This window comes from Rhinopithecus roxellana, chromosome 8 (assembly GCF_007565055.1).
Source record: "Rhinopithecus roxellana isolate Shanxi Qingling chromosome 8, ASM756505v1, whole genome shotgun sequence".
Classification (NCBI taxonomy): Eukaryota; Metazoa; Chordata; class Mammalia; order Primates; family Cercopithecidae; genus Rhinopithecus; species Rhinopithecus roxellana.
In genome coordinates, this window is record NC_044556.1 from 30684145 (window position 1) to 30703116 (window position 18972).

Below are 18972 nucleotides of genomic sequence, written 5' to 3' on the forward strand. Positions count from 1 at the left end.
GCAGTGCCTTCAACTCTGAGCTCAGGCATCCTGGACCCTGTTTTAGCAGTTAAGGACTCTAAAGTGTTGTGGGGTGTTGATCACGTTTTTCTCAACCGTAAGTTAACGATTCCAGTTATTGTCATCTCTCAGTACTGATGAAACCTAACTGATTTCACTAGTTTTTGACCCATCATGTGTTTGGGTTTCTTCTCCCCAGTCCCTGGCTCTACCTCTTCTGCCACAAACGTCAGCATGGTGGTATCTGCCGACCCTTTGTCCGGCAAGAGGGCAGAGATGAACATCCTAGAAACCAACCAGGAATTGCGCTCCCAGCTGGCAGAGAGCAATCAGCAGTTCCGAGACCTCAAAGAGAAATTCCTTATAACTCAAGCTACTGCCTACTCCCTGGCCAACCAGCTGAAGAAATACAGTAAGTTCTATAGATTCACCATCACGAAAGTGATGGACGACTACCTGTCTTCTCTCTGAGAAACTGAAGGGTCTCTTCATCAAAATTAATGTCATCCTTCCCATACTTCTAGGACAATAGAAGTGGGTATTTTAACCTCATTTTGTTAAACATGGAAAACAGAGGCACAAAGTATTTAGCAACTTTTCCACAACTGCAGTGTGGCGTGAGATGGAACTAGAGTTAAAATCCAACATGTTGACTGCTGACACAGGCACAGAACCACCTGTTTTCCTGAGTAAGAGGCTAAATCATGTTTATGAGAATTCTCTCTGTACCATAAAAGATCCTGCAGACATATAACATCTAGTCTGTTAGGCCCAGTAGGCAAAGCTCTATTCTAGGCGCACTGGGGGAAACATAGTGACAGTACCCAGCACCCGCTCTAAGGAGTTTGAAGAGGAGATTGCTCCTAATAGTAACTGTGGCAGCCATAAGTGACAGCATCAAGAGCAGGGAGTACCATGGTGAGAGGGAAGTCCTGCTTCCTGGGGCACAGGTTCTTATTCCTAAACAGGAAGAAAGCTGGCACATAAGACATTATGGAGGTAGCAGTGTAGTGTGCAGAGCAGGGACCCTGGGCTCCTGGGCTCCATCCAAGTTGCCTATCTTCTCGGTGCCTACGTTTCCTCATCTGTTCATTGGGTACTATAATAATACGTACCTCAGAAAAGTGCTGCAATGACTTACATGATCCATTTCTTCTCAAACTCCTAGAACGGTTCTTGGCACAGAGAAAACACTCTCTATTAGTTCTTCATTCTACTGGGTCTAACTTAATTCAAAGTTTATTAGTATTTGGGCATATTTCTACTAAAGCCTCAGGGTGTTATGCCTCATATTTTATGCAGTTATATTCAGATATGATATTTTACATATTTGACATACTTGTGCTTAAAATTTCCAGTACCAGGGAAACCGTGAGTCCTATAGTGCTAAGGGTCTTTCCGACTGTGCAGGATATTATTTCTTCATGCCCCAGCGCAGTGTTTTACAGGAGAGGCTGCAAGGCTTGGGAAAGTGTCCCAAGATTCAGAGTCAGACCTCAGGGACTCTGAATTCTGGCTCTGCCTTGTTCCAGGTGAATCATCTTGTCAAGTTACTTGATGTGCCCTTGAGTTTTTTTGTCCCCATCTCTAAGTTGGAGAGTATCAGATGCCAGAAAGTTGGGAGGTTGATAAACAAAGATGTGGAAATGCCTGCCTAGAGCCTGGTACTGGGGCTGCTTTCATCCTTGGGATGGATGCTGCTGCCTGCCCTGTTGGCAGTGATCCCAGCAGCATGTCCAGCCTTGCACTGAGGCCGGTGTGTCTGTCTTTTCTCAGAGTGTGAAGAGTACAAAGACATCATAGACTCTGTGCTGAGGGATGAACAGCAGTTCGCGGAGAAGCTGGCAGAGAAGCTCAGACAAGCTGAGGAGCTCGGGTGAGAAGGCCCCGTTGGGGGCAGGCAGAGGGGCAGGGGTGTGAATCTCTGAAGTGCAGCAACTCAGCTGGGAGAACTAAGAGCTAAGCTGGGCCAGGACAAGGGCAGGCATTTACATGGCAGGCACATGTCACAAAAATATTTATAAAACAGAGAACAGTCATCTTAGTAAGTTATGGGTTGCAGTTGTTTCTTGAACCTTGTTTTCTCTTTTTAAAACAAGGAATTGTTGAGGTGAAATTTGCATAACCAAAGTTAATTAAAAGAAAGTGAACCATCCAGCAGCATTTACCACACTCAAAATGGTGTGTGATCACCACCCCATTTACTCTTAGTTAGAATCCCCTCCTGACTGACTGCCGCATGTCATTCGTTCAAGCAATGTTGCCTTCTTGTCCCTGTCATTTTTTTCTTCCTACATCTTTCAAATCCACCCCATTTGCACCTGGTGACATTTCTGTTCATGGCTTTAGTTCGAGTCACTGCAAGATACACTGTGTGAATTTTCATATAGAAATGTCCGTGGCCAAAGTGAGGAACTGAAAGGACATCCATTTGGAACTGATCTAGGAAGACACTGGCTTTTGTTTACAAAAAAGAAAGATGAATGGAACATCTTCGAGGATCTTACAGGAGCACTCTCTTATATAGAGGAAGCCTTTAAAAATATATACATATGTATAACTTAAAATTTTTTTATATATATTTTTTTCTCTTGGCCGAAGGCATTTCCCCAAATATGTGCTGACCTTCTGCTTGGAAGGCTCCTTGAGGACATTCTCACAGAAACCTCTGTTGCAGTGTTAGAACGGATCACTCACCCCTTTCCATTATTAAATGTTCTCTACCATCTCACCTTAGGCAATATAAAGCCCTGGTTCACTCTCAGGCACGAGAGCTGACCCAGTTACGGGAGAAGTTACAGGAAGGGAGAGATGCTTCCCGCTCACTGAATCAGCATTTCAAGGCCTTCCTCGCTCCTGACGACCTTGATAAGTCCCAGGGTCAGGACCTCCGAGAGCAGCTGGCTGAGGGGCGCCGGCTGGCAGAGAGACTTCTCCGCAAGCTCAGCCCAGGTGAGGTGGCCACAGGCCATGATGACACACAGCTCTAGGCTTATGAAAGTCCCCAGACCTCCACACCTCCACAATGACCATTTTATGGATAGTGTATCTTTCCCGTAAACATTTGTGGCAGTGACATGACCAGGACTTCCTGGGTAAAAACAGAGATGTAAAACCCATGGGGCTGGAGGTCACAGTATTGCAAAGGTCTCCTCCTTTCTTGATGGAACATGGTCTTTGGAGCAAGAGACAGCATTCGTCCAGTTTTAAAGGACAGGAAGGAGGCTGTGACAGGAGGCAGCTTGTCAGAGTGAAAAGAGTCCCAGACTAAGAGTGAAGGTTCCCCGGCTCTATCTTCAGCAATGTCTTTAGCAACTATGGCCAACTGATTAATTTATCCTTCCTGGGTTTCTGTCTCTAAATCTGTAAAGGCAAACAAATTGTCTCTGGCATTCAAATGTGGGAACACTTATGACTATATTTCACATGAGATAAAGCCCCTCACTCTGTGGTGTTGGAGAAGGCACTTGAAGTGTTGGCATTTGGTGGTAGGAAGTGGTTTAGGCTGGAGCACTCCCCATGGAGAGAGTGTCCCTGGATAACACAGTGTAAACCACCTGGAGGGCCCATGAAGTCCCTGATGTATGGAGTATTGTGGGACAAGGCTGTTTGTCCTGTTCTAAGAGAAAGATACAGGTTCTAAATGTGAGCTGTGACAGGACACAGAGCTTGTGCCTGGGAATCAGATCTGTGGCAGGATTGGGGAGATAGCTGCTGAAGTTCAGAGAGAGGCTGGACAAGCCTCCAGTGATATGAAGAGGAAAGGTCTCTTCAATGTTTGACCACATCTTGCTGGTGACCCTGCAGATCAGAAACACATTGCCTCATGGATCAGGAAACCATTCCGGGGCATTTTGTTAAAGATAAAACATGAGAGCTTTCAGTACAATGCAGACTCATACATATAGATGTTCATGTCTCCGTGCACATAGGGCTCACTGTGCTTGCATAGGTGAAGTGGGAAATATCTGAATGGACACTTCTGTATTTGCAGAAACTGAGGAAGATAAGGATGAAGATGAGAAAGATGAGGAGGTTGAGAAAGTACAGGAATCACCTGCCCCCAGGTAACACTGAATAATCACCAGAGGGTAATGGGTGGTAAAACATGAAAAGGGTCTCAGAAAGAACACAAGGGAGGTGAAGGTAGTCACAGATTCCAGATGCAGGATAAGAAAGCTGCAGAGTCCACTGATTCCATGCACTCACCTAGCAAGGAAACAGCCCTGTTAACATGTTTGTCCATTGTCTTCATGGTACCCATAAGCATGACCCTAGATGAACTCACAGCCCAAGGGACTTTCTGCACACACAGAGGAGACCTGTTCTCCCCTGTAGTGAAAGCCAGGAGGAGATGCAAAGCTGCTTTCTACACAGTTGTCTTTATGTTCTTTTAAGGAAAGATAAATGGCAGAGAGGCAACAAGCAGAGGAATTAGGAAGTACCTAGCAAAGTTGAACACAAAGAAAAGTACCTAGACAAAAAATTTACATTTTATGTCACAATATTAAAATAAAAATAAATTTAGAAGGCACACCATCTCTGGAGTCTACAATGGCTCAAAGGCTTGTATTCTTGTGGCCACAGTATGTTAACTACAACCCAGCTTAGACACACCATGTGGCAGCTGTTTTTAGTCTCTGTGTCTGCTCTCAAGACTGTACCATAGAGAGACAGCTGAGTCTCCGTCCTCAGCTCCTATCTACCCAGTGCAATGATCACCAGCCACTGTTTCCTCTCTGGTTTTCTCTGCTCTGTTGCAGAGAGGAGAGGATTGTCTGTTCCTTCTTAATGGGAAACTCCCCTTTGCTTTCTGAGACCATTCTCTTATGCCTCCTGTCAAAACCAGCTAGGACTTCCTGGGGTCCAATGCCTTTTGGTTTAATCTTCTGTCATTTCTATCCCACCGGGCTCATCAGGGAGGTGCAGATGGCTGAAGGAAAGGAAGTCCCTCAGGACTCACTGGAGGAATGTGCTGTCACTTGTTCAAATACTCACGACCCATCTGACTCCAGCCAGCCTCACAGGAGCACCAAAATCACATCTGAGGAAGACAAAGTCGACTCTGCTCTGGTTGTAGAGAATGAACCCTCTCATGATGAAGGGGAGGAAGCTCTAAACATTCTCCCAGGTAGCCTCTCTATTCTTTGTTCCTCCTGCCTCTGTCTAGGCTGAGGAAGATCAATTTTCAGGACAGGCTGCATACATAAATATTGGTTTGATTTACATACTAAGACAGAGCTGGGTGCAGTGGCTCATACCTGCAATCCCAGCACTTTGCGAGGCTTAGGTGGTTGGGTCACTTAAGTTCAGAGTTCAAGACCAGCTTGGGAAATGTGGTGAAACCAATCTTTACACAGAATATGAAAAATTAGCCAGGCATGGTGGTGTGTGCCTGTCATCGCAACTACCCGGGCGGCTGATGGGGGGAGTCTCTGAACCCAGGAGGTAGAGGCTGCAGTGAGTCATAATTGTACTACTGCACTCCAGCCTGAGTGACAGACAGAGGCCCTGTCTCAAAAAAAAAAGAAAAAGAAAGACAGAGAGAGAGAAAGAGAGAGAGAGAGAGGAGAGAGAGAGAAAGAGAAAAGAAAAAGAAAGAAAGAAAGAAAGAAAGAAAGAAAGAAAGAAAGAAAGAAAGAAAGAAAGAAAGAAAGAAAGAAAGAAAGAAAGAAAGAAAAAGAAAAAAGAAAAGAAAGAAAGAGAGAAAGAGAGAGAAAGAGAAAGGAAGGGAAGGGAAAGAAAAGAAAAGAAAAGAAAAGAAACCGTGATGGGATATTGCACACAGAAAGCAAGAAAAGAAACTACGAGGGAATATTGCACACATTTATCCAAGGGTCAGAGAACTTTCCTCTCCTCCTTGGCCCACGGCATCAGTTTGTCTTCTTGGCCCCAATGTCAGCATATTGGACCACAGGCAGGTGTGACAAAGTCATAGCCATCTGTGTACAGGAGGTAGCTGTCAGGCCTTCTGGCTCGGTTCCTATGTCTCTTGTCACATGCAATAATGATTTGTGTCCCTGAACAATGTCCATGGAGTTTCTATGCCTGTCACATGCCACTGACAGTCTTGCCTGTGTATTTGGAGACGTTGTTTCTCTGGATTCGTTGTTCTCAGCCCCAGACTTGGTCTCCTTTAGGTCAGCTTGTCCCAGCTAAGCAGTCACCTTGAAAGCAGGACATAAACACTTCTACCTTTATCTTGCTTAGAAGTTTCCCTAAACAAGGCTGGGCCCTGAGTTCTTCACCCCATGAGTGGCCAATGTTTCTGTGTAGCACCGCAGATCCTTTTTTATGCAAGGGTTGTTAGAATTTATCCATCAGTTCAGTCTTCTATATAAATTTCTCTAAACATTCATCGACCATGATATTTGATGAGATAAATCGGTATAGCAACAACACTTCTGGAAAGTAGTTAGGGCAATTCTTGAATTCTTGTGAGAAAAGTTTTGTTTAACTGTTGGTGCAGACTTAGATCAGAGGAGAGGTGATTATGATCTACCAGACAAGGGAGATTTTGTTCCATGGGTCTGGAAAGAAGGCTCATCTACTTCTGACAAGACTTAATTTACGGTACTTTAGAACCTTCCTGTCAAAATGTCACATTCTTACACTGAAGATATTTATGTCTTGCACCATGACTGGGCGCTGATTTTGGCTTGTGTGAAGTGTGATTTCCTTACTGTGACCTGCTCTTCTGAATTTGTTTACAGAAAATCAAAATGATCATGAGGAAGAGGAGGGGAAAGCGCCAGTGCTCCCCAGGTAACTGGATTTGTGGACTGTTAGTTCAGTAATGACACCTGGACACCACGGATCCAGGGAAAATAGGAAGTGACGAAGAGAATTGTCTCATCCATTCATCCAACTGCAAATTACTCCTTTAACAATGTTGTCTTCTTTATTGTGGTACTTGAATAGCTTTCATTTCTTAATCCCTCTCAAGCATGGGAACCGACAATCAGTTGAACCAGGTGAACTGACTAAACTCAGGGATTTCCTGATCTCACCTGTGGTCTCCCATGTGGTTAATCCAGAGTGAGATGCATATCTGCTTTCTCTCTGCTTTGTGTCAGCATGTTGGCAACTACTTAGTTGCAAGAGAGAAAATTAAAAATTTCATATGATGTCAAAATTTGAAAAAGGGGGAACTGAAAAACACAGCATGTGTGTGTCTGGAATGCCTCAAGAGCTCTGTTCACTTGGATGATGCATGTAAATGTCAATGCCATTTGTGTGAAGGAAGTGAAGGCCTGTGTTAGTTCTCTCTGCTCCAGGTTATGCTGCTAGTTTACAGGGAGAGTCTGGGTCTCCTGCAACAACTCATTTGTGGCAAGTGCACTGAGCACCTGCTGCTCGCGTTTGCTCTGTCCCCAGGGCAGTCATATCCACCCCACATTTAGAAGGATGGGTTTTCTCTCTTGGAGGAGACTCCCCCTTCGCTTTCTCTGACCACTCCCTTTGTGTCCTATCAAATCACCTGAGACGCTCTGGTGTTGAGTCTGTCTTGATCTAATCTGCTGTTGTTCCTATCCTACCCGGCTCATCAGGAGGGTGCAGGAGTCTGACGAGAAGGGAGTCTTGCAGGACTTACTAGAGGAATGTGTTTTTTCTCATTCTAGACACCATGATATATCCAACTCTTACCCACATCATGAAGTCACTTTCTTGGCACTGGATGAAGAGAAAGTTTGCTCTGCTCAGGATGTTGCCAGGGATTACTCCAATTCAAAATGGGATGAAACTCCACTTGGCTTCCTAGGTAGGCTCCCTATTCTTTGCACCCCACAATCTGTCCATAATGACAGATGTCATACCTTCAGGAAGACACTATGCTTATACACTGGTTAGAACCGGGCTCTAGGATTGAGTTTGAAGGAAGGCATCCTAGGAATCAGAGTTGTGCTCCATCCTCCTCCAAAACCACACATTGTCTTTCATCTTTGCCCCATTGTCAAATCACTGTACCCAAGGTTGACCTGACAAATTCATACCCACCTCTGCAGCCTGGGTGCAGGATGTATCCAGCAGTCCTCCTGATTTAGATTTCATCTGTCGTCTCACATGAAATCTTCTAATTTTCCCTCCCAAACAACCTGAGCTTCTCTGCCTGTCCAAGGCCACTGGCAGCCTTACCTATATTCTTGGAGCTGTCATTACCCTCGTTCACTTCTCTCAGGCTAGACTCCCTCCCCTTTTAGCAGGCTTGTCTTAGCTAAGAAGTCTCTGAGTACCAGAACATAACACCACTATTAGATTTTGTATGTTTCTGAAAGGACGCAGGGCCCTGGAACTCCCTGCCACATGAAAGGCCAATGTATCCATGTTGCATTAGAGATTCTTTTGATTTAATCTGTCCCTCTAAATGTAAATTCTACACAAACACCGACAACAGCTTATCTGAAGGAAACATGCTGAATACTGTAGTAACCTGCTAGGAAGCATTTAAGTAGATCCCCAGGATCTGTTAGTAAATAGGATATGGTTAACATTTTGCTGTGACTCAGGACTGAAGGGACTGTGATGATGACCTGTCATATCAGGGAGATTTGCTCCATGGCTCAGGAAAGCAAACCTAGTGACTTCTCACAAGGCTCACCCTGAGGCCTCCTGGAAAGTTTATCTCACAATAGCCTGTTATCACACCAAGTATATTTATGCCCCTAGGTAGGTTTGGACACAAGGTTGTGCATGTATGAATGGAATCAAGTTCATGTGACTGTTCTTCTCTTAATTTACTTTCAGAAAAGCAAAATAATCTTGAAGAAGTGAAAGGAAAAGAAACAGATGATCCCAGGTAATCAAAAAAATCATCGGGTCTCTCAATTCAGGGTGACACCTGTGGAACTCATATCCACAGAAAACCAGAAACTCCTGAATATACCTAATTCATCCCTTCAGTCAACCAGAAATGATCCTTTCTAACCACGTTTTACATTTTCATTGTGATACTGCATTGTTGGCCATTTCGTATTAACTTCTCAGGTTCAGTACATAAAACCAGTTGATCTTGTGAACAACTAATCAGTCCCAGAGATTTCCGTAAAGCAGCTATCTCTTCTTATGTTTTCAACCAGCCTGAGATTCATATCTGCTTTCTGCTGGCTTTGCATTAACACAGTGCTAAGCATTTCAAGGCAAGGAAATTAGGTAGAAAAAAATTATTATTATACCACACATAGTAATGAAAGAAGAAGGACCTGATGGCATGAGATTTTGGGAACATCATTATGCCTCAAAAGCTATGTTTAATTGGTCACTACACATAAAATTTAACACCATTTAAAAGAAAGGAATGAAGCCTCCATTATGGAACAGGATATTCAGTAAGTCACGACTGCACCATACAGAGAGACTCAGTCTCCTTCCTCCGAAAGTCGTGATCTGGCCACTTCGCTGAGCTCCTGGTGCTTCTCTCTCTCTCTAATCTCTCTTTCCCTCTCTCTGTATTGCAACCTACCCCAGGGCAACCACACTGTGACCCACCAAGAAGAGGAGAATATTGAACTCTTTAATGGGCTGCCCCATTTGTTTCTGCCATCACTCCCTCCTGCCTCATGTGCATCCAGCAGGGGCTCTGAAACTCCTTGGATTAATCCTTACTCCTTCCTACCTTACAGGCTCAGCAGGGGACCGCTGAGGGGGGACAAGCGTGAAGTCCCCCAGGAGTCACTGGATGGATGTTGCTTGACTCCTTCCATCCTTCCTGACCTACCTCACTCCTACCGCCCTTATGGGAGCACTTCGTACTGTTTTGAAGACAAGCAAGTCAGCTTGGCTCTTGTAGACAGTGAGTACTCCATTGTGAACACGATAAATCTCCAATTGGTGTCCCAGGTAGACTCCGTAATCCTTGCACCCCTGGCTGGACTGAGACGTGTCATTAGGGTGGGCAGGACTCACAGACAGGATGATTTGCATCAGAATCAAAAATCAAGTTTGAAGCACAGACATGGGGTGGGTCAGTGAGCTTTGCTCTCTTCCTCATCTCAGACCGGGCCTGTGTCACCCTGGGCCACTGTCACGACATTGACAAATTCACACCAACCTACGCAGCACGTGCCCAACAGGTATCTGTCAGGCCTCTTAATCTGAATAAGATTCATCTTGCCAGCTATTGTGTTCCTTACAAGTTTCTTTCCCCAGCCATGTCCTTTGAGATTCTATGCCAGCCCAAGGCCAGTGGCATCTTTGTCTACTTTTCATTAAACATATTACCTAGGTTTTAAAGAACCTAGCCTCATTCTCTGTGTCCTTGATGTTGGCCTGTTTTAGGTGAGCAGTACATTTGCTTTTGTTATGTGTCTAGAAACAAGACTGGGCCTTGTCACTCCTAGATATCACGAAATGCCAATGTCTCTTTGTAGTGCCAAAAATTCATTTTGATTTGAGGGTCTGTATATTCTCTCCTTCATTCTAATTTCAGTGTCTAAACTCCTTGCCACCGTGAACAATGTGGGTGTTTGATGACTGAAGGCTGAATATTGCAGTTTTCCTTTTAGAAAGCAATTGAGGTATTTGCCTTGAATTGGTGTGAAAAAATTGCATAACTATTTGCACAAAATCAGGATGGTTGATGTTGGGATAATGATCTACCAGAACAGGGAGATTTCATTCCTAGGCTCAGGGAAGAAAACCAAGGCATCTCTCTCATGATAGGACCTCAGGCCTCCTGGAATATTTCACATTGTCTTGTTCTCCCACTGAGGAAACTGATGTTCCTATGTTAGGACTGCACAGTGGATTGTTTGTGTGTGTAGGAGAACCTGCTTAATGTGTCTGTCTCTGTCTGAATTTACTTGCAGAAATTGAAAAGGATCAAGAGGAGGTAGAAGATCAAGACCCACCGTGCCCCAGGTAACTCTGAGGAATCATGGACAGTTAATTCAGTGTTGATATCTGGAGTCTCAGATGCAGGGAAAATCAGAGTGTGTAGAATATACCTGTTCCGTCTGTTCAGCCAACCATGAAATAGCCATATTCATAAGGTTGACTCTTTTCATTGTACACCTGTATCTGTATTTCTTCCTTAATAATTCCTTTCAATTCTATTAATCTGCATTCAGTTGACTCTGTTGAACTGATCAGTCACAGACATTTTCTGCAGTCCCCTTTTCTGTCCTTTTTGATTAAAGTGGAGTTGCACACCTGATGTCTGCCTCCTTGGCATTACCATGTTTACAAGTATTTGACAGTACCATGTTTACAAGTATTTGACAGCAGGAAAGTTAATGAAAATAACGCATGTCATGCTACAATGTTGAGAACAAGAGATGCTGAGGATACAGGAACTCTGTGAAGACTCAAGAGCCTGTATTCATTTGGCCAATGATGCTAATTTCAAGAAAATGTATGCAACAGTTTCCCACAGGGATCACTCCATTTCCTTCCTCCCCAGCTCATTTCCTGCCCAGTGCACTGAAAGCCTCTCACGCTCTGTCTCCTGCTCGAGACAGGGAAGGATGGTTGTATCTCCCTGAGGGGACTGTACTTTGCTTCCTCTGGGCCTTCCTGAGGGCCTCCCTATAGAACCAGCTGGGTGTAGTGGTGTTGGTTCTGTCTGGCGTTTATCTTCTGTCTTCTTTACCCCAGGCTCAGCCAGGAGCTTCCAGAGGTGAAGGAGCAGGAAATCCCAGAGGACTCCATGGATGAAGTTTACTTGAGTCCTTTAGTTCACCGTGACCTGTCTGACTGCCATCACCCTTATAGCAGCACCTTGTCCTCATTGGAGGATCACCTTGTCTGCTCTGCTCTGGATATAGCCTGTGAGTACTCCAGCCTGGAGGTCACTCCACTGTCCTCCCAGGCAGCCTCTATATGTTTTGTTTCTGCAACTTGTGCAGCTGAGAGAGATCACCTCTGCAGGCAGGCCCTATACACTGAGCCTGTTTTGAATTTGGCTCTTGGGTCCAGTTTTAAGCACAGACATCCACTGGGTAGAACTTCCACTTCTCCTGTCCCAAGTGCCTCCTCTGTCACCTGGCTCCTTCTCACAAGAGCAGGCTGTGGGTATCAAAATAGGCCAGAGAGGGGTGTGGTGAGGGCTTATTGCAAAGCTTTGGCCACAGTAGCTTAGCTAAAGAAATTTATATAACAGACCTCCTTCTTTAAGATAGGGAAACTCTCTTTCCTGAAATTATGTTGCTAACTACATGCCCTTTTCTCTGGCCATCCAGATATGCTCGGAGTTTTTACCAATTATTTAGAGGCCTGTTTCATGATTCCTGTGTCCCAAGCTAGATTCTCTTCTTCAGGAATCCCCAGCCCTGGGGCCATGGGCCATTACGGGTCCATGACCTGTTAGGAACTGGGCCGCAGAGCAGGAGGTGAGCAGTGAGAGAGCTTTTCAGCCTGGATGCCACCTCCTGTCAGATCAGCAGTGGCATTAGATTCTCACAGGAGCTCGAACCCTATTGTGAATTGCACATGCCAGGAATCTGGATTGTGCTTTCCTTATGAGAATCTAATGCCTGATGATCTGTCACTGTCTCCCAGTGACTGTCACCCCCAGATGAGACCATCTAGTTGCAGGAAAATGAGCTTAAGGCTCCCACTGATTCTACATTATGGTGAGTTGTATAATTATTTCATTATATATTACAATGTAATATTTGTAGAAATAAAGTGCACAGTAAATGTAATGTGCCTGAATCATCCCAAAACCATCTCCCCTAACCTGGTCCCTGAAAAATTGTCTTCCATGAAACCAGACCCTGGTGCTAAAAAAGGCTGGGGACTGCGGCTCTACTTCCTCTGAGGGGTCTTCCCTCCACTGACACAGTCCAGCGTCCCTTCCTTTATGTGTGGCCAGGCTTGCATCCTCTGCAGAGCTCCAGTGGTTTTCTCCACATGTGGGTTTTTAGCTTCAATCAAGTTTTGGTCTCAGTGCTACATTCTCATGAAAATCATCAACAACTAGTGTCCCTCATGAGGTTCTGGCGTAACCGATGAGCAAAGCAGAGTTGTTCCTGTCCCCATGACGTCCAGAAAACCCTTCCTCTGAGCAAGTGCCCCATGAGATAGCAGCTCCACAGGATGTGTAAAAACAAAATCCAGTTTTCATTTCTTCTTGCTCATTCTCTTTTTTTTTAACTTCAATTCTGGGAATTTGATGTGGATTGCTGGGGATTTTACCCATTACATTATCTTCTAGTAAGAGCAAGTAACTCTGTGATGTCCCCCAGTATATTGGATTATGTTGTAATAAAATTAGCAAAAATGCCAGGTGTGGTGATTCACACCTGTAATTCCAGCACTTCGAGAGGCCAAGGAGGTGGATCACCTGAGCACAGGAGTTTGAGACCAGCATGGGTAACGTGGTGAAACCCTGTCTCTACAAAAAAAATTAGCAGGGCATGGTGGTACACACCTGTAGTCCCAGCTTCTCGGGAGGCTGAGGTGGAAGGATCACCTGAGCCTGGTTAGTTGAGGCTGCACGGAGCTACGATAGCACCACTGCACTGCAGCTTGAGCAACAAAGTGAAACTCTGTGTCACACACTCACACACACACACAAACACAGGCACACACACAAAAAGAAAGAAACTAGCAACAAAGATGTTGGCCTCTATTCTATTTTGGTCAGTAAGTACCTTTCATACTGGGACCATCCCCGTTCCCATTTTGCATTTCTCCCTGAGTTTCAAAACAGCAAATGCTTTTCTAGAATCACAGTGATTCACGAAACAATTAAAATACACACTGACCTTGCACCTGCTGTATGCCCTGACCCTTGCAAGCAAGCTCTGTCCTGCTATAACCCATTCAGGTCTCAAAGGACACTCCCAAGTGGGCAGTGGCATTTGCATATTAGAGCTGAGGACACTGAGGCGTTTTTAAGAAAACTTAGAAAACCTTGCAGAGAATGAAGATGTGGAGAGGGGAGGAGAGAGAGGAGCCCCCAGCAACGTGGATCCGGCCCTGCGGGCCCAGTCCCCCTCCTGAGCCCAACCTGGACTGGCGTAAGGTCATTGGAAGTCTTTTCTTAGTCCACTCAGAATGCTATTCCTCTCCCTGGGGAAATGGAAAGAATTTGTTTAAGGGGTGCCACCCGAACCCCACTGGAGGAGTGGGTAATGTGAGGATCGTGTCCTCTGTGACCTTCCTAAGGAACCGCACATGCTGATCTGTGGCTCTTGTGGCCCCTGAATTTCCAGGAAGGGACTGGTCCCTCTCCTGCATTGCCTCTGTCTGCTGACACCTACTATATGGCAATAGGATGGATATGTGTGGGTAGAGGGTCAAACCATTATAGGCAATGGGAAATTCAAAATGTCCCAGAACCCATAAAAGTTTGCCTCACTTAGTGTTTGGTCTGTAGCATCCCAGCCCCCTTTTGCGTGGTTCTTTCTCAAAGCCTCACAGTTCTAACTCTTGGCCTGTTCTTACATCCCTGTGTGTGAAGAAAAACAGCTCCTCCTCTCCTGTGCTCTGAGGCCTCTCTAGAACCTTCCCTCTTGTCACAAGAAAGAATTGAATAATAAGAGAATAATTGTGATGGTCTTGTTAGACAATCCAAAGCCCTCTGGGCTGAAGCAAAGGTTTTTCATTTCAGGGACACCCCAGCCTGGGCCCCTGCCATGTCAGCGTCCCCAGGCACAGACAGGAAATGTCACGTCACCTGCATTTACATGATGTCTGTCTGTGTGGCGTGGGTCACTGGGTGGCTTTACTGACAGCAGGGACATCGGGGATGGGTGTTCTAGGCGTGCTTAACAAAGGGAAAATTCAGATTATTCCTACTGAAGCCCCTTCTCCTTTCAGCTCCCACCAAGACGGCCTGTCCCCAAGGGACTTGGAGTGGAGACTTGAGCCACCACCTGTCAGAGGTGCACATTTCACATGCACAGCTGGAACCAAGCACCCTGGTGCCCAGTTGTCTGCGACTACAGCTGGATCAAGGGAATGGCTTGGCCATGCGGGGCCCTTCCTCCACCATCTGCAGCTTCGCAGCCAACACTGATTCTGGGAACCAATGGAACTTCCAAGGTAGGGAAGGAAACGGAGTCATGAAGCTCTAATCCAGGTGTTGGTGGTCACAGTGCTGTGGGTAGAGGAGAGAATGGGGCCTCCCATGCTTCCTCAGGGTCAAGCTGAAATTCACAATGCTACAACCCAGTGAGATGAGCAAAGGCCTGGAGCTTAGGACCAAATCTGCTCTCAGGTCCTGGGTTTGCCACTTTCTGCTTGTTGACTTTGGCCAAGGTTTTTGTCTTTTTGCTATTTACATCTCTGTTCCCTCATCTGAAAAATAATATCTACCTGTAATCATTATTGGGAATATTAATTATGAAAATTTCCAAAGGGCTTGATTCCATAAGAATTGCCCAATAAACTTATGAATGGGTGTTATCTAATCCTTTTAAGATCTTTCTGCTCAATTTACACTTAGAAAGTGACTTCACGGATGATGTCTCCTGTGAGGTAGAGCAGTTATGAAGATCTCTGCTTTCTAGGGCCCCTCTTCCTTTCCTTTCTCACACAGACTCCTCTGCCAGTTTTCTTCCTCTCCTTCCCCATCCCTCATGAAGCCAATGTTCCCCTATCAGCACTTTCAGTAACAACCTATGAGGCACATGGAGTAACAGTGTAAATCCTGGGCCCACACTCAGTCTCCTGACATGTCCAGCTTCTTCTGCTTTTTCTTCTGCTTTTTTTGAAATAAAAGGGCAACTTTCACATGGAAAGTGTTCACATCAGTGTCTTTTATGAAATTCCATTTAGTTCAAATTCTCCACTCATGTCCACGGCCATGTCCTCAGTTTCCGTCTCCCAGGGACCCACTTCCGCTCAGATTTCCTTAAAACCTGGGTCGTGTTCATTCTCACTCTCCGTCCCACTCAGTATCTCCTCCTGGAGCCCCTGGGGCTGCCTGGTGCTCATCTGTCAGGCGATGCCCTCAGTTGAGGAATGAGGGGACCCCCGTCCTCAGGAGGAGGGAGGGTTGCGTGAGATAACGAGCACCATCTGGACCCATGGAGAGGGCACATGGAAGGCGCTCAGGGAGTGTTGGGGGATATGCAGTCCCTGACACGTGCTGGGATGACTTAAACTGATTTCTTCCCACTGGACTCTCCTTTGCTTATCTATGGATTCTCATGCCCCCAGCCAAGACTCACCCCACTGGCTCAGACACACTCCCTCTTGCACACTTTCCCTGGAGTCCAGAGCCTGAACCAGGCCCCAGGTAAGAAGAAAGAGTGAATGCCTTCTGTTTCATTAATATTTTGCTTCACCTGGTGATTTCTCCCTGCTGTCTACCAGGTCATCTGTTTCTCTCACACCTTTTCTTTCTCATTCTTCTCATGTCTCTAATTTTTTTTCCAATTTGAATGGACTAGAATAGTGATGACACTGTTACATTCAATCTCTCCAAAATCCCTATATAACATTTATTCTTTAAACCAACATGTACAGATACATGCATTTCTTTAAATTAACATGTACAGATTTATATCATTTGTCCTATTATGTGTGACTATGCATATCTGGTGTGTATGCTATCCACGGTACATATATATATGTAGTAAATCATATAATGATACATCTTTTGTAAATTATCTAGGTTTAGTCTTCCTGGTTCTTTCCTCTCATCAGCTGCTGTCACCTCTGTCTGGTCTCACCTCTGTGCCACATGGGCTGCCACCCTGCCAGACCCTTCCATTCCCATCTCCTGTTTGAACCCAGCTCTGATTTAACTTGATTTTTGTAATCTCTGCTCTCCCCAAAGCATACCCTACATACAGTGTTATTTCCTTGCCTTTGCCTTATCTACCTGGAAGCTATTTGTGTTTCTTAATCCTATGTTTCTTGAATATTTTTGTGAATTGGCAGTGCCTTTGGCTCCTGGCAATCTTACCATTGCTCAGTAATGTAGGAAAGATCAAGAAAAAAGAAAATACTAAAGTGACTCTATTGGCTTCCCCTCACCCTTTGGACCTTCTTCTCCAAGGCCACTTTCCTGATTTGATGTCCTCCGGGTGGAAGAGAAAGTCACAGTAAGATCATGGGTGCCAGTGGATCCTATTGGCTGTGGTTTTATTTTCAGAGCTGGTTGTAGAGCCCTCCCTGCGGATGAAGAACCCTCCCCAGATGGAAGATGATGCACTTGAAGGCTCAGCAGACAACACAAAAGGGCGTGAAGTCATTGGCCAGATTCATGCCTCCAGTGTCCTGAAACCAAAGATCATCAAAAGAAAACTCCCGCTCAGCAAGCGGAGACTGGCATGCAGATTCCCTGGCCTGCAAGCTTAGGGTGCAGAGGTAATCACATCTATGGCTGATAGCTGCACTCACTTCTTATTTCTCTGTCTATAGTGACAGCTCATTCTCCCACTGCTTTTTCATTTCAATTTGTTCTCTCCAACAGCTGCTTGAACCTATGTCTGGTCTTACCTCTGTGTCCCATGGGCTCCCACCCTGACAGGCCCTTTCTCTCCTCATGTTCTCTTTGCTCTCTGAACTCTGCTCTATTCCTTCTTCTAGTGTCTTGAGAGTCCCTCTCATGGCCACGGGAGAGCCAGGCCTCCTTGTCCTCATCCAAGTGCATAGTTTAAGCTGCTGAACACAGGGTTGTTTGCCCGGAATCACACATTCTCTTGGGAAATTTACCTTTCCTCCCTGCATCCCAAACTCCATTGCCTCTTTCAGCAGAAATCATTGCTTTAGTACATCATTTACACATCGATTTTCCTGTTGAGTCTTCTTTTGAGCAACCCAACTAAGTCAACACTTGATCATCACTTGTTCCTGTCAACGGGAAGTGTTAAAACTAAGCACAAAGAGCCCCACTTAGGAAACTAAATCAGAACCGGGGTCACAGGTGGGAGTTCCCCACTGGCCTGGAGTCAGGTTTGTCTTCAGCCCCAGATGTGCAGCCTAGTGGCAACGTGGATGGAGTTGCCAGGGTCTCAGTGTTCTCACCTCATGGACTCACTTGAGCTGACGTTAACTGGAGAACGTTTATGACATTCTAAAGGGACATCAGTTCTAAAGTACATGCAGAGGGCAGGACTTCAAAACTGCATACATCATGAAGTTCATCATTCTAACCTCTCTCCTTTTTATTCTCATTTCCACTTCTACAAGTCCAGTGAAGGGTCTAAAATGCAAGTCAGATGCATCTTGAGGCCAGTGTATATGAGAAAGCATTTTACGAATTAACTTTGAGAAAAGTGACTCCAGGACCAGCTTTATGCATACACAAGATGATAGACAAGAATCTGTCTACAGGACAATGTTTGCTTTGGTCCAGCCCAATTGATAAGAGAGAGATTTAACTGAAATTGTCAGAAAGAAGGCTACAATCCATGGAACCACTGGGAACAAAGCCAATCATGAGATAAATGGGGAAAGGAAAGAAAATCATGGGAAATTGGGCTGGTCCATTTAGTATCTCTAAATCCTGCTGCCATGTAATAAGCACCTGGTGAGATTTCAATTAAGATGAATGCCTTGAACTCACACCTCGAGATTCTCACTTATATGACCTGGGGTGTAGTTTGAGCATCTGTAGTTTTAAAATGCTCCCATGTGACTCTAATATGTGGCTAAAGATGAGAAGGATCCCTGGTCTACTGTGACCTCAGGTTAGTGGCATGGAAGTGTCACATACGTGTGGCTATCCACACGTATCTATTAGCCTTTCATGGGATCTGTATTCTGCTCTCAGTAGTGCTGTTTGTAAAGTATAGAAAAAAATACAAGAAAATTAATAGATTAGACTTTTAGCATCTGCTTGAAGCACACTTGCTCAATTTTGAATACAAGTAAGAAACAGTCATTATATTAACACCTAATGTACAGAAATAATACCTCCTGCATTACATATAGTGGAATTTAGTATTTTCTTTTGCATTTTAAAAGAAAATTTCCACTTTACATTTCCCCACACCCATTTTATAGCCCACTAGTGGACTCACCACTGCAATGTGAAAATTTTACTTTTGGTCAATTATTAACCTTCCATGAAAT

The 18972-nt window shown here is 45.0% G+C and overlaps 1 protein-coding gene across 1 annotated transcript; it reads left to right on the forward strand.

The window, feature by feature from the left end:
• Window positions 1-219: 219 nt before the first annotated feature.
• LOC104669889 (NBPF member 6) lies at window positions 220-17253 on the forward strand. Its single transcript, XM_030937063.1, has 13 exons — window positions 220-412; window positions 1777-1876; window positions 2738-2952; window positions 3995-4067; window positions 4920-5131; window positions 6714-6765; window positions 7623-7762; window positions 8746-8797; window positions 9621-9790; window positions 10806-10857; window positions 11593-11765; window positions 14764-14988; window positions 17048-17253. Exons 1-13 carry the CDS (start codon window positions 235-237, stop codon window positions 17251-17253), a joined length of 1848 nt encoding a protein of 615 aa, XP_030792923.1. The 5' UTR covers window positions 220-234.
• Window positions 17254-18972: the final 1719 nt, after the last annotated feature.